The 14191-nt window shown below is 51.2% G+C and overlaps 1 protein-coding gene across 1 annotated transcript in view; it reads left to right on the top strand.

The window, feature by feature from the left end:
- The window catches only part of LOC128901743 (leucine-rich repeat and fibronectin type III domain-containing protein 1-like protein), a 56854-nt gene extending 46500 nt beyond the window's left edge, over positions 1-10354 (top strand). Inside the window, 1 exon segment of the mRNA XM_054183894.1 lies at positions 7759-10354. Coding sequence (XP_054039869.1) covers positions 7759-8269 — 511 coding nt within the window. The 3' untranslated portion in view covers positions 8270-10354.
- The last annotated feature ends 3837 nt before the right edge of the window (positions 10355-14191 follow it).

Genomic DNA, 14191 nt, shown 5'->3' with positions numbered 1-14191 from the left:
TTCGAACGGTGAGGTTTGAGAGAGGTTTTTGTAGCTCGTTATCGATCAGGCACGTGCCGTAAGACTTTGTGTTTCCTTTCTGGGCGCCCTCGACACACCGGACCCTGTTCGTGCGCTGTATGGATGGACTCGGGTTGGCAGGTGGGACGACGTGCATCTCAACCGGTGGAGTTGCCGCGTGGGTGTGCAGTGACTGTCGTGATTTTGGAGTGTGTCGGGATTGCCGTGGCTGTCCAGCAAGTCTGCAGAGGAACGGTGGCTGTTTGTCAGGAGGAAATCTTGGACAAATGGTCACGTTTGCGTTTCTTCACCTAGCCAGCAGTCATTCCTCAAAAAGGAGGACATACCAATGGAAGTCCAGAAATAAGGGAGCCATCTGACATCTGTAAATACAGGGGATTGCATGACTTATCACTCTTTGGCTTTAATTTTGGTAGCTTTTTTCCTTACCTTGCAGTGCAGCAGTTGTGACGGCAGTTTCCAAGCTTCTTCAGGAAGTTTCTCCTTGGAAACCTCTTCTTCAGGTTTCCCTTTATGGGGAAAAGCCCTCCATTCTCATAGCTGACTTTATGCTGAGTTAATCGGGATTGCCCTTACAAAGCTGGATTCCTCAGACCTCAGAGGTCACTTCTCCATTGTCATTCCCCTCCTTCCCACGCCCCCGTGATCTTTGTTAAAGAGGCTGCCCAGTGTAACCTCTTACTTGCACACCGATTGTGGCTGGAGCATGGTTTGGAAAAAATAATACCTTGCAAATGCAAATGATGGGTGGTAGTTGTTGCACGATGCATTTTGTTGCATTTGTTTCCCAAATATTTAAGACACTGTGCTCATGTTGGAGGAAGAAAACATAGACTCATTTAATGGTTTAGCTTGGAAGGGACCTTAAAGACCATCCAGTTCCAACCCCCTGCCCTGGGCAGGGACACCTCCCACCAGACCAGGTTGCTCCAAGCCCCCTCCAACCTGGCCTTGAACCCCTCCAGGGATGGGGCAGCCACAGCTTCTCTGGGCAACCTGGGCCAGGGGCTCACCGCCCTCACAGGAAGGCATTTCCTCCTGATCTCTCGCCCAAATCTCCCCTCTTTCAGTTCGAAGCCATTCCCCCTCGTCCATGGCTCCCCTCCCTGCTCCAGAGTCCCTCCCCATCTCTCCCGGAGCCCCTTTAGGGACTGGAAGGGGCTCCGAGGTCTCCCCGGAGCCTTCTCTTCTCCAGGCTGAACCCCCCCAGCTCTCTCAGCCTGTCCCCACAGCAGAGGGGCTCCAGCCCTCCCAGCATCTCCGGGGCCTCCTCCGGCCCCGCTCCCACAGCTCCGTGTCCTTCTGCTGTTGGTGCCCCAGCGCTGGAGGCAGCACTGCGGGGGGGTCTCACAGAGCGGAGCAGAGGGGCGGAATCCCCCCCCTCGCCCTGCTGCCCACGCTGCTGGGGATGCAGCCCGGGATGGGGGGGGGCTTTCTGGGCTGCCAGCGCACGTTGTCGGCTCGTGTGGAGCTTCTCACCCACCAACATTCCTGTTTCTTTTTGTAGTGTTGATACAGATGTATGGGGGTTTTTTTAAAATACTATGTGAAATGTGCTTAACTGATTCGTGTCAGTGTGGAACAGTGTTAGGGCCACAGGGTGAAGTGTGACCTTTGATTGTTTTGTCTGTCTGGCCGCAGACGAGACGGTGTGTGTCGTGTCTGTGTTTTGCAGGAGCCACCTGGCGAACATTCTAGAATACCAACTTAAACCGGTCCTGTTGTTTTCTGCATAGTGACCTGTAAGAGGGGGGATACACCCATTTTTGGCAAGGGCCAACCATTTTAGAGGCAGTTATGAATATGTATTACTATAGGAGATATAAACCAAAAATGGGGTCTGTAAGGTGTGTGTCTTGGTTGGGCAGAGACTCCCGGCACACCCAGCGCTGTTTGCTTGCCTTTATTCCTTTAATAAATTATAAATTCTAATTGGAATCCTGTTTGCGATTAAATCATTTGTCACACTATGAATAAGAATCAATTGCTGTTGTTGCCTCTATCGAAAATTTTGGCTTGATTTGCGTGAAAGCTCTATAAATAAGAAACTCGCCATCAATGCTTCATAACTGTCCGTATCTTCGGGTGCGTGGTCATTTCATTTCCAGACTGTCGCATCAACTATGTGAAAATAATTATTTGGAAAAATGCAGCCAGTAGCCTGGGTTCGGTAACGGTCTGGGTTTTGTGCCGTCTTAGAATGGTCTTTGTTGTTGTTGTTTTTCCCTCCACAGATGTCATAGATTGTATTTGAGTGTCGTTGAGTGTTTCTGTGAAAAAACCCCGACTCTATACCAGTTGCTTTTTGATCCCTTTCATCAGCTGAGTAGTCTGGGTGCTCAGGAGTTTGTTGACAGAATCGGTTCAAAAAGACCTCCTGTCGCTGGGGTCCCTCCAAAACCACAAACTTCCCATCCCTTCCTTTACCTTCCCCCCTCCCCTCCCACCCGAACAGCAGAAAAGAAGTTCTGCGTATCGAACCTTTGAAATGGTGGCATTGGACTGGGGGCAGAGGGGTCGGCCAGAGGAAAAGTGATTAATTTGAGGCAGTCTGGCCACAGTACGACATTTTCTGACAGGCAGCATCGTTACCAATTAGACCCCAAACAAAAGACTCCAGCTCCGGTTCGGGCTGCTGGGTTTATTTTGTTGTTGACGACGTTGCTAGGAAATACTTCCAGTCTCAACAAGACGATGTTTTGTCAGAAGTTTCGTGAGCGGATTTCACAGTTGAGCTTTCACCAAAGGGCTTTACTTGCTACTGGCTGACTGCAGACGGCAGGGGAAACGCTGGCACGGATTAGGGTTTACAGATGTTCGCGCTCCTAAACCAGTTATGTTAACTCATTTAAATCGTTCAAAGATACCGTTCTGCTGCTGATCCCTTTGAAAGATGGTGCTTGTGGGCCAGCACCAAGCGTACGCAGACCCTGTAACGTTAGAGAGGTAAGAGAAAAGGTAGCAGAATTTCAGCTACAAAAAGTGATTTGCCAGAATTGTGTCTAAAAGCCACAGTTTCAGCAGCTTTTGTAGGTAATAGGAAGCTAGTCCTGATGAAACTCTGGTGTAAATGAAGGGGGTTTTGAGAAAAGACCGATGAGTAGTTATTGTGAAATAAAATTATGACTTTTCTTGACGAATTAAAAAAAAGACCCAAACCCTCCAAAAGAATAGCCAAGTAAAAGGTTTTTGCATCCCCGGGGATCTGAGAGTCTCCTGGCAGACATCGTTTTTTGGTTTCTGTGTCGCTATTGTGAAATGTCTTTCATGCAAACTAATTATTTAAGTAAATGGCTTTGATTGCTGCAAGCTCTGACTTGGAGGTGGAATGATTCCACGGGGAGGTTGATAAGCTTTACCCCGCTTAGGATCACGGTGCCCCTAAATCCCAGTCACTGGGGTTGTCAAGGATCATGCGGCGTCCTGAATACGTTCCGTAACAAACCTACAGTCTCGTCAGTGGTGCTTAAACTGCTATGAGGTCAAACTAAGTGCTAACGGAGATGTTTCTTCTGAAGACGCCACGCTCTAAACCGTAGTCTGTGGGTTCTGGTAGAACGATGAATGACCGCTATTCGTTCATTTATAGCATTACGGAAATAAAGTAAATAGGGTACAGGGAAGACTGTATTTTACGGCAGAAGGAAATGTTCTGCAGGCATAACCGAGGTAACACGCAGAGGTTAACTACATGGCTGTAGGCAGATTGCCTGCTCGGTTGTGAGCTGTCCTTACTCATTTGTCGAGGTTTCCTTGAAACTTCCTAAATGTGCCAAAATAGCTACCTTTCCCGGGAGACGTGTCTGTGAATAACTGCTTAGCCAGTGTGAAGAAACCTGCTCTTTTACCTTGTCAAGACTATACGCTTCTCCTTATTCACGGCGTGGAAAACAGCCTTGTGTTACCAGAAAAGCTGGTGGAAATCCAATAGATGTTTGGTCTTCTTGAACATTGGTACAGATGATTTGCACAGGAGATCAGAAAGGCCTTCATTTGGAACCTCCTCTTTTTGATGACAGTAACTATAAGAGTATTTCAGCAATAGCTGGGCGCGCTGTAATGCAGCGCACGCTCTACACAGCTTTCCACGGTAATTAGTCAGATTTCAATACCGAACTCTCCGTTGAATAATCCCGACAGTGATGCAATGCAGAAAGTCGCAAGAAGGAAAGTGAGCCTCAAAGGCTGCTGAAGAAGGCAAATAATACGGACTTTAAGCTAGAAAACAGTACTTTGCATAATTTTTGCAATTACACCTCCCTCTCACAGATGGGCGGACTAGAAAGATGCTTTCTGTATGGTTTTTCCTTTCTCCTTCTGTTGCTTAGCTGGTCTTCTGAACAGTGCCACCTTCTGCAGAGCTTATCCATGGCACCCCTTAATTTTTTGCAACCCCGGGGTTCGGTGACAGTTTTGTTGATGTCAAGCAATTTTGGGCTCTGTGCCATGGTTAGATGTGGTCGCCAGCAGTATTTTTCTGGGAGGCATGACTGATTTCAGAGCCTTTTAGTGTTGAAGGAAGGCAAATAAATTCTCCCACCTTCTCAGTCGCGTCCCTTTGTATCACAAGCAAGAATCATCCGCTTAGTTTCGGCGTAACTCGGTGTTTGGACTGAGGGAGGAATGCAGTCCAGCCTGAGCCACAGGGTTCTCTTGTCCTGTTTAATTAGGTATCTGTCTGATAATTGATAATGGCATATGATTTGGGAAGGTGAATGTCAAGCTGAGCAGTGCTCTGCGAAGCACCAGCCGCATCTGCCAGCTGAGCATTGAGGGCCACCTTCCCTCGGGGAGTGTGGGACAATCACTGGCTGCACACTACCAAAAATTGCACCTGAAAAAGCAAAGGATGGATGAACTGCTTTATGGAGGCCTGGTCCAATGAGACAACACAGCCTTGGTGTTTTCTTTGACGTGGCGTAATGTTACATCACAACATCACTGAGATAAATTTGTTGAAGAAAGGAATAAGCAAGGAGCACGACGTATTTAGAGGATTCGGTGGTCAGCCGGAATAGGAGATGTATAACTGTAAAGCAACAGTCACGACAAAATGCTTGTTCCATAAAGGAATGCTTCCAGAAAGGGATGAGTCTGTTGTTAATGCTTGCAGCTGGGAGACCTCATTCTGCATTGCCTGCCCTCTGAAGGAGTGACGGTGGCCATGAGCAATTTCAAGGATTTGTTCTGCTGGTCTGAAGAAGTTGCTAGCTTTCCGCGTTTCCTCCTCCATTGATGTTAGATTAAATTTCTCACTACGTACACGCTAGGGGTTGTTTGGGTGTTTCAATGCGACAAAGGAATTTCTGTGTAGATTCTTGTGGTAGTTCTCGTGGTAGTAGTGGTGTGGTCGGCACGCTGGAGGGAGGGGATGCCATCCAGAGGGGCCTGGACAGGCTGGAGAGGTGGGTCTGTGCGAACCTCGTGAAGTTCAACCAGGCCAAGTGCAGGGTCCTGCACCTGGGTCATGGCAACCCCAAGCACAAATCCAGGCTGGGAGGAGAACGGCTGGAGAGCAGCCCTGAGGAGAAGGACTTGGGGGTGTTGGTGGGTGAGAAGCTCCACACGAGCCGACAACGTGCGCTGGCAGCCCAGAAAGCCCCCCCCATCCCGGGCTGCATCCCCAGCAGCGTGGGCAGCAGGGCGAGGGGGGGGATTCCGCCCCTCTGCTCCGCTCTGTGAGACCCCCCCGCAGTGCTGCCTCCAGCGCTGGGGCACCAACAGCAGAAGGACACGGAGCTGTGGGAGCGGGGCCGGAGGAGGCCCCGGAGATGCTGGGAGGGCTGGAGCCCCTCTGCTGTGGGGACAGGCTGAGAGAGCTGGGGGGGTTCAGCCTGGAGAAGAGAAGGCTCCGGGGAGACCTCGGAGCCCCTTCCAGTCCCTAAAGGGGCTCCGGGAGAGATGGGGAGGGACTCTGGAGCAGGGAGGGGAGCCATGGGACGAGGGGGAATGGCTTCGAACTGAAAGAGGGGAGATTTAGGCAAGATATTAGGAGGGAAGCTGTGGCTGCCCCATCCCTGGAGGGGTTCAAGGCCAGGTTGGAGGGGGCTTGGAGCAACCTGGTCTGGTGGGAGGTGTCCCTGCCCAGGGCAGGGGGTTGGAACTGGGTGGTCTTTAAGGTCCCTTCCAACTCAAACCATTCTGTGATTCCCCTCAAACCCTGTTTTTCCTGCAGTAAAGATCTCATTAGCCTTAAAACCCAGCAGCATTCTATGGAGGTCGTGAAGCTGCTGTTATAAACTAAAGCTGGGGCAATGGTTGTCAGCGGTTTGGTGAATTCGAATTGGACATTAGGGGAAAAATGGCTACTAGGAGGGTAGTTTAGTGCTGGAATCATGCCTGGAGAGCTCATGGAAGGTTGTCAGGTGTTGGCTAGGCAGAAGTGTGGTTGACCTGATCTGCTGTTTGTGACAGTCCTGCTCTGTGCGGGAAGCCGGGCTAGAGATCTCTGGAGGGTCTCTTCCTTTAGTGTTTCTGTGACTCTGTGATGGTGCAGGTACATCGACAAGGGAGTGTTTATTTTTTCATAGTCACAGAAATTCAGTTGTTATAAATGAAGTGGTAGCAGCCACGCATTCGGAGAATGTTCTTTTGAAGGTGTGGCTCTTCCTTCTTTCCCCTCTAAGCATTGTGTGGTCCCTAGTCCCGTGGATGACTACTCGGAAGAGACTGTATGACAAGTGGTTAGTCTTCTCCACTGGTTAGTCTTCTCCACCGCCACCTTTGTGGCCAGGAGAACGCCACATTCCCACCCACTATAAATGGATGTCATTTCACCGAGTCCTCTGCAGCAGTGCTCCTTTACTCCAGTGAGGAATCCGAGCCAAGCGTAAGGAGAGCTGGTCTCCAATGAGATACTGTGATTCCTACGGTCATGACTGGGGTCTGAGGGAACTTGTAACAGCGCATATAGCTCTTCTTTTGGGATCCTTCTCATCCGTTGGTTTAGTACAAATGCTGCTTTGTGGTAAAGGAATATTTGGAATTGACGTTGAACAATCTCAGTGTCAGGGTTGCATCAAGGCAAGGAATTCAAACGGTCTCAATATTGGGGTTGCATCAAGGTAAGGAAGTCCGCACGTGCTGTTCTTGGGCTACAAAAGACACCACGTAGTTGCAGGTGCATATACTTTGCTCTGATTGCTCCTACTGGTCACCTGCTTACAAGACACTGAGCATCACTGAGCTGTTAGAAGATGGAAATAAGGTTAATCTGTGAACCAAAGGTTTGAATTCACCCTTTTCCCTTGATCTTCAAAATGTGCTTCCTGTGGGTGTAAAATTACCAAAATACATTTTTAAGTGTTGAATTTCATCCTTTTCTGCCACCTAAGTCCTTAAGTACGTCGCTTCAGTTCCTTTATGTTTTTTTTGAAGGGCTGACTGTATTCCATTCTGCTCAGGGCTTGTTATGCCCTTTTCTGCGGAAACTGTGGAAATTTAAGATAATGCAGATCAAAACAATAGCTCAACGATAGTGACTTCTCCGCTGGCCATTGGTAAGCGTGTGCATTCTAGACCGTGTCTGTTTGAAACGGTAAAGGTATTGTCATTGCTAAAATCTGTATCTTCCATCCCTACCGAGTAACCTAGGGAATGCCAGCTTTCTGCTGCTTGCTCCAGTTGCCATCTTCATCTTCTGCTCTGTTAGTTTCCTTACGGTGGCATCGATAGTCAAAAGATCTCTCCTTAGGCTCGATCAACGTGGACGTTTACTGTACTTATTTTCTCTTCCAGGATGATTCCAGCTGCTAGTAAATCCTTCTTCTTGACTGATCTGGTTGCAGGACGTGAGTACGACCTCTGTGTTCTTGCTGTTTATGATGATGGATTGACATCTTTGACCGCAACCAGAGTGATCGGATGTGTGCAGTTCACGACCCAGGAAGAATACAAACAGTGCCGATCCCTTCATGCGCAGTTTCTTGGAGGAACCATGATCATCATTATCGGGGGTATCATTGTGGCTTCGGTTCTTGTTTTCATCTTCATCCTCCTCATGAAATATAAAGTCTACAACAACCACCACAAAAATAAAACTACTAAAGTTAATAACGTCTGCTCTCAAACCAATGGAAGCCAAAGTGGTTCGATGGCTCGATCCACTTCTAAACTTTCAGAGAGGCGGGAAAGTGTGCACCAGGAATGCTCGGGCTCTTCCATCAAAGGGAAAACTGTTGTAGATTTGGATTGTGAAAAAGTGACTCCAACCAACACAACCTTTTTAACGACTGACGCATTATCATAATGGCCGTTTGATGGAACAGGACACACCAAGGTGGTATCGCTTGAAACATTTTAATGCGAGTGGTTGTATTTTAAGCTTCACTACTATTGTCTATTTTTAAGATCAGATGGTTTAAAAAATATTTTTTTAATCTGTATACAGTTCTTGCATTCTTAACTATTTTGTTTCAATATATTAAATATAAGTGTGTGATTTACAAGATTTTTTTACTGGTTCTTTTATAGCATACACCTCTGGTATCAAGGCAGCAGCATAGCTAAATTCTACTAGGTTTGTCTTTGGTGAAATGCACTATTTTTTCATTCGGTTACCAACCAGCAGCAAAATTGTACTCTCAGGATCCTCGGACTTCCTTTCTCACAGCAGAGTCGCTTCGCAGCTTAAACCACTCAGCTTTTCGAGGAATGATTTGTTATAAAAAATTACTAGCTTCTCAGTACTGGGTTATTTTGTTTGCTGTAGGTGTGTTGTATACATGCTGCTCACAAAAGAAGTTGAATCAGTAGAGGTTCCCCACTAAAAAAAAAAATTTAAATTAAAAAAAAAAGATAATGGAAAGTCCTTTAGCATATTCTCCTAATTATTCGGTGGCACAGAAAAATGAACTTGTATTGTTTGCTTTGTAACAGTGGTTATCTGTCGAGGCTGTGCCTTTGAGAAACCTCCTCTTGTTCTTGGTAGTCAGATTCACCTTTGTTGGGACAGGAAGAAGACCTGGGTTTGTTCTTTCTAAATTGTAAAACTTCACAAACCGGTTGAAATTAGATGTGTTTCGCGGTGCACGTTTTTGCTATGCTGGAAACCATGCCATAGCCTCCCCCTCTGAAAGCGTACTGCTGAAGGTTTGTTGGTTTTTTTTCCTTTTTTATTGATAAATTGGTTGATTGAAGACCCACAGATCAAAGCTTCCATGTCCTGAGGCACGTTGCACTCTCTCACTGTGACACTGCATCTTCAGATGGCTTTTATATCAGTCTCTTATTCCTGTAATACTGCATGAAGTGTAATGTAAGTGGCTGATAGACGAATTATGTGAATGTGTCTGGTCATTTTAACACATCATATCGAATAGTGAAATGTTCCTTTTGTTTCAAGGGATACTGTCGGACCAAGACGGGCCCAAAGTTTAGGTTTTGAAACAACTTTTACAAGGCCTGCGGGGAGCTGGTGACCTCAACGAAACAGTGTCCCCTCGGCCATCCTCATCGGTTGCTGATTTTGGGTGGTGTTTCGATACCTTTTACCAAACCTCAAAAAACGGAACGCGAAAGCAATCGACAGGAGAGGCTTGCAAGCCGCGTGGCTGGCTTGTGTCTTCCAAGGCGATTGTGTCACGTCTTTGCAATGAACAGGAGGGGAAAAAAAAAAGAAAAAAAGTATTTTTCCTAAGGTTGTCCCTTTAACAGACTCAAAATACTTCTCCTGTTTGGATATGACAGAATAGACGACGGAAAGTTACCTGGCAGATGGCCAAAAGCTGTTTAACTACACAGCAATTAAGTACTATATTTTAATATAGTTAGTCTTACTAACTGCCAAAGTACGAGGCATTTTTTTTGATGTTTCTGTGATGCACAGATTTGCTGAGGCCTCTGTTCTGTTTTGATTCTCAAGCATAAGCGGCGGAAAAAGGAATTTGAGGGATTATGTTATATTTGTACCAGTGAGGCAAGACTATGCAGCTACACTCATGTTAGTTTTCTTCTAAAAAAAAAAAAACAAACCCAGAAAAACAAAAACCCAACAAAAAACTGTATGTGCAGCTGTGCAAATGGGTGGTTCTTGTGAGGTAGATGATGGTGTTTGTGCTTTCCAGGATTTTCCTCTGGCTTCTGTCTGCCTTCCAGGGACGGAGGCTCATCGCTCGCCCTCCTAAGGCACAACCACCTGAACCCGCCTACGGTCACTGATTTGAAATGCCCTCGCAATCCCCACCTCTCGCAGAGAGCAAATTCATTCATCTTTGGCCAGACACAAAATTCAGCGCTGGAAATTGAACACGGTTTTCTTAATTACTGCGGCCTGATTGCTATGAGTATCATGAATGGCTCAACCCACCTGTACATTAAATCTGTTTAATGGTAATATCCTGCCATTTTCTGCCAGTAGCCATTTCTGTCATGCCCTTTTATTTGGTTCCTACGTATGAAAATGACGTATTTTGACACTTCGTAGGACCTAACATGGGTAGCACAGCAGCCTAGCCTGCTGCTTTTGTTGGCCTGCGGACCACGGGCAGACACGGCGTGTTAGTCCATTCTATAACTGCTCTTCTGTCGGGTTCTCAGGTTGTCCATCCTACCGTCAGGGGAAAAGTGTCAAACCAGTAGCAGCTGGGCCAGCATCATCCTTCCCGGCAGGCAGCTTACTGGATTTAAGTATTTCTCCCTTGGAAAGGGAATTGGGGTTTGGTGCGTTTCTCCAGGTTGTTGGAATGGGTGCAGAGGAGGCCCCGGAGATGCTGGGAGGGCTGGAGCCCCTCTGCTGTGAGGACAGGCTGAGAGAGCTGGGGGGGTTCAGCCTGGAGAAGAGAGGGCTCCGGGGAGACCTCGGAGCCCCTTCCAGTCCCTAAAGGGGCTCCAGGAGAGATGGGGAGGGACTTTTTACAAGGGCATGTAGTGATAGGACAAGGGGTGATGGCTTCACACTGGAAGAGGGGAGATTTAGGTTAGATATTAGGAGGAAATTCCTCCCTGTGAGGGCGGTGAGCCCCTGGCCCAGGTTGCCCAGAGAAGCTGTGGCTGCCCCATCCCTGGAGGGTTCAAGGCCAGGTTGGAGGGGGCTTGGGGCAACCTGGTCTGGTGGGAGGTGTCCCTGCCGAGGGCAGGGGGTGGCACTGGATGGTCTTTAAGGTCCCTCCCAACTCTTACCGTTCTATGATTCTATGAGGACGGGGCTCTCCACCTCAGCCCCACGAGGCGTGCAGGGTCCAGCCGCTGCAGGTGGGTGAGTGAGGGGCCCTGTCGGTGTGGGCAGGGCTGGGGCCAGCGAGCGCACCCTGCTCGACACCAGCATCACGTTTTCCCGGCACGGCACGCCGGCAGCAGGGCTCCCATGGGGGGTGGGCATGAAGCTGCCCGAAGACCGGGGCTGCTCAGGGCTGGGAGCTGGCCCCAGCACAGCCTCTCCCAAGGAGGGAGAGAGCAGAGGGGACGCAGCTCCTACGCCGCAGCACAGACAGCAAGGGACAGCTGGGGGGGCAGGAGGGTGGATGTCAGGAGGATGGGGCCAGGCTCTTCTCAGTGGTGCCCAGCGACAGGACAAGAGGTAATGGGCACAAACTCGAGCATGGGAAGTTCCACCTCAACGTGAGGAGGAACTTCTTGACTTGGAGGGTGGCAGAGCCCTGGCTCAGGTTGCCCAGAGAGGTGGTGGAGTCTCCGTCTCTGGAGACATCCCAAACCCGCCTGGGCGCGTTCCCGTGCCACCTGCTCTGGGTGACCCTGCTCTGGCAGGGGGTTGGACTGGATCATCTCCAGAGGTCCCTTCCAACCCTCTGATTCTGTGATTCTATGGGATCCAGCTGCACTCAGACTCCTCTCTGAGAAGGAGTTTAGAAAGAAAGGGGGCCCTTTCGGAACCTCTCAGGGTCTCCCTGACAGCTCTGTCTGACCCTGTCCTCTGTGCAGTAAATAACCAAGGGTGCCTTGCCATCCAATCTTGTTAAAACACTTGTTGCACTGACTGTCAGACTTTGTGAAATCCCTCTTTAATATCCGTACATGTGTCAGTGCTGCTCTCGCCGAGTGAAGCGCGTCACCTGCGGCACTTTCCCACCCTCATCCCTTTGTCCCCTTCCTGTGGGCCCGGGCACATCCAGTGCCGCGGGCTGCTCTGCACGCAGCAGATTCTCTGCCCTTGGGTCTCTCCAGGGCACTGTGGGGAGTTCAGATCCGTCTCCTGGGCGTGAGAGGGACAGCAGGAGCCAATGGCACAACTCTTTGTCTTCCTTGCAGATCCCCAAAGCCATAGACACCACGCTGGAGAGGTTGGTGCTCAGCTGTCCTGCCTCCAGATTCAGCAAGGTGCTGCAGAATATCTTCCAGGTGTGGCACGTGCCAAGAGTGGGCTTCAGAGGGGCTGTTCCTCACCCTGGGGGGAAGGGGGGACAGTCCCCACCCCAGTGCCCCACAGAGCCAGCACACCGCAGGGAGGGTGCCCACCTGCCTTGGGTAACCAGGGGCTGCCCCCCAGGCTCTTCCAGAGCACAGTGGCCGCAGAGGGTGGCATCTGCCTTCCTGCCTGGCCACAAGGAGGGCTCTGCAGAGGCATCTGCACAGGCTGGATCGATGGGCCAGTGGTGTGAGGTTCAACAAGGCCAAGCGCTGGGGTCACAACAGCGCCATGAACGCGACAGGCTGGGGGGGAAGAGTGGCTGGAGAGCTGCCTGGTGAAAAAGCTGCTGAATATGAGCCAGCAGTGTGCCCATGTGGCCAAAAAGGCGAATAGCGTCCTGGCCTGTATCAGCAATGGTGTGGCCAGCGGGACTGGGGCAGTGATGGTGACCTGTACTGGGCAGCGGTGAGGCCCCACCTGGAGGGCTGTGTCCAGTTCTGGGCCCCTCACCACAAAAAAGACATGGAGGGGCTGGAGCGAGTCCAGAGAAGGGCAACGGAGCTGGTGAGGGGTCTGGAGCACGAGTCTGGTGAGGAGCGGCTGAGGGGGCTGGGGGTGTTCAGGCTTTGCTTGAGATCAGAGGAAGCCTTAATGGCCTGGAAAAGGCTGAGCTCCACGTGAAAGAAGACGAGGCCGTGTTGAAGGCCGTTCTGCAGTGGATTGCTCATGACGGTGCCCAGCAGCACCTTCTCTGGGCTGGTGCCGGGCCTTGTTCCTCCCCAGGGGCAGGACTTGGCCCTTGCTGACCTTCAGGAGGTTCCTGCTGGCCCCGTTCTCCAGCCCACCCAGCTCCCCAGGCCCCAGCACACCCACTGGGGTACAACCCACCCCCACCCCCCACTTTGGTGGGTGCCAGCGCGCCCCACTGGGTCGGGCGCTGAGGGGGTCGCTGCCCCAGCTGCAGGCTGGGAGGATGAACCACAGCACCAGGGGTAGAGAAAAACGTTTATTTCTGCCACATTTCAGACGGGGGGAAGGCCGGGGCGGGTCCCGGCCCCACGCCCTCCGGGGAACGCTTTCTCTTCTGGGCCTAGCGCTGCCACCGCTTGCAGGCCTGGCTGAAGCAGGGGAGCCGGCAGCGGCGCTTCCACCAGCCCTTCAGGCAGCCCCACAGCCGGGCACAGCCCCGCTGCAGGCACCGTCCTGCCGGCCACAGCCCCGGGGACGCCTGCCCGCGCTCCCTCTCCGTGCCTTCGGAGCGCCAGAATGTTTTTTTCTTCCAGGCCTTGAAAGTCTGCCTGTCTGGGAGGCTGCTGGGAGGCAGCTGCATGTCTCGGGGCTGCTCTTCCCCGTCCCTCCCGTGCGCAGGGACCCACTCTTCCTCGGTCCCTGCCAGCAGCTCCTCTGGGGTGCCCTGGGGACCAGGCAGCGTCCGGGGGTACAGGGATCCGTCACTTCCCACGCGATTGAGGGTGTGGAGGGAGGGAATGGAGCCCTGCAGGAGCATACGTTTGCGCTTTGTCGTCTCTGGCTTCACCCTGCAGAGGAGGAGAGAAGGGGACCCGCGGGCTGCACCCCCTCCTGGGCCGGCAGGCAGGGCTGCCCAGCGCAGGCAGGGCACGGGGTGAGGGTGTGGGGCAGGATCTGGGGGTCTTGCCCACACTCACCGCTCCTCCAGTGTCAGCCAGGGCTCTGCTCCTTCATCTGCTGGTGCAGAGTCTGCGGAGGGAGGAGACAGAGTGAGCAGCCGGCAGCCCCCGGCACAGCCCCGGCTCAGGGCTGCCGTGGGGTGTTGGCCGTTTGCCGGGTGCTCGGTGCCGGGGCCACTCACCTCTCCGCTCCTCCAGCCGGGCTCTCTCCGCACTT

This window comes from Rissa tridactyla, chromosome 27 (genome assembly GCF_028500815.1).
Source record: "Rissa tridactyla isolate bRisTri1 chromosome 27, bRisTri1.patW.cur.20221130, whole genome shotgun sequence".
Classification (NCBI taxonomy): Eukaryota; Metazoa; Chordata; class Aves; order Charadriiformes; family Laridae; genus Rissa; species Rissa tridactyla.
The sequence above is the reverse complement of the archived record's forward strand: the minus strand, read 5'-3'. Positions and strand labels throughout refer to the sequence as shown.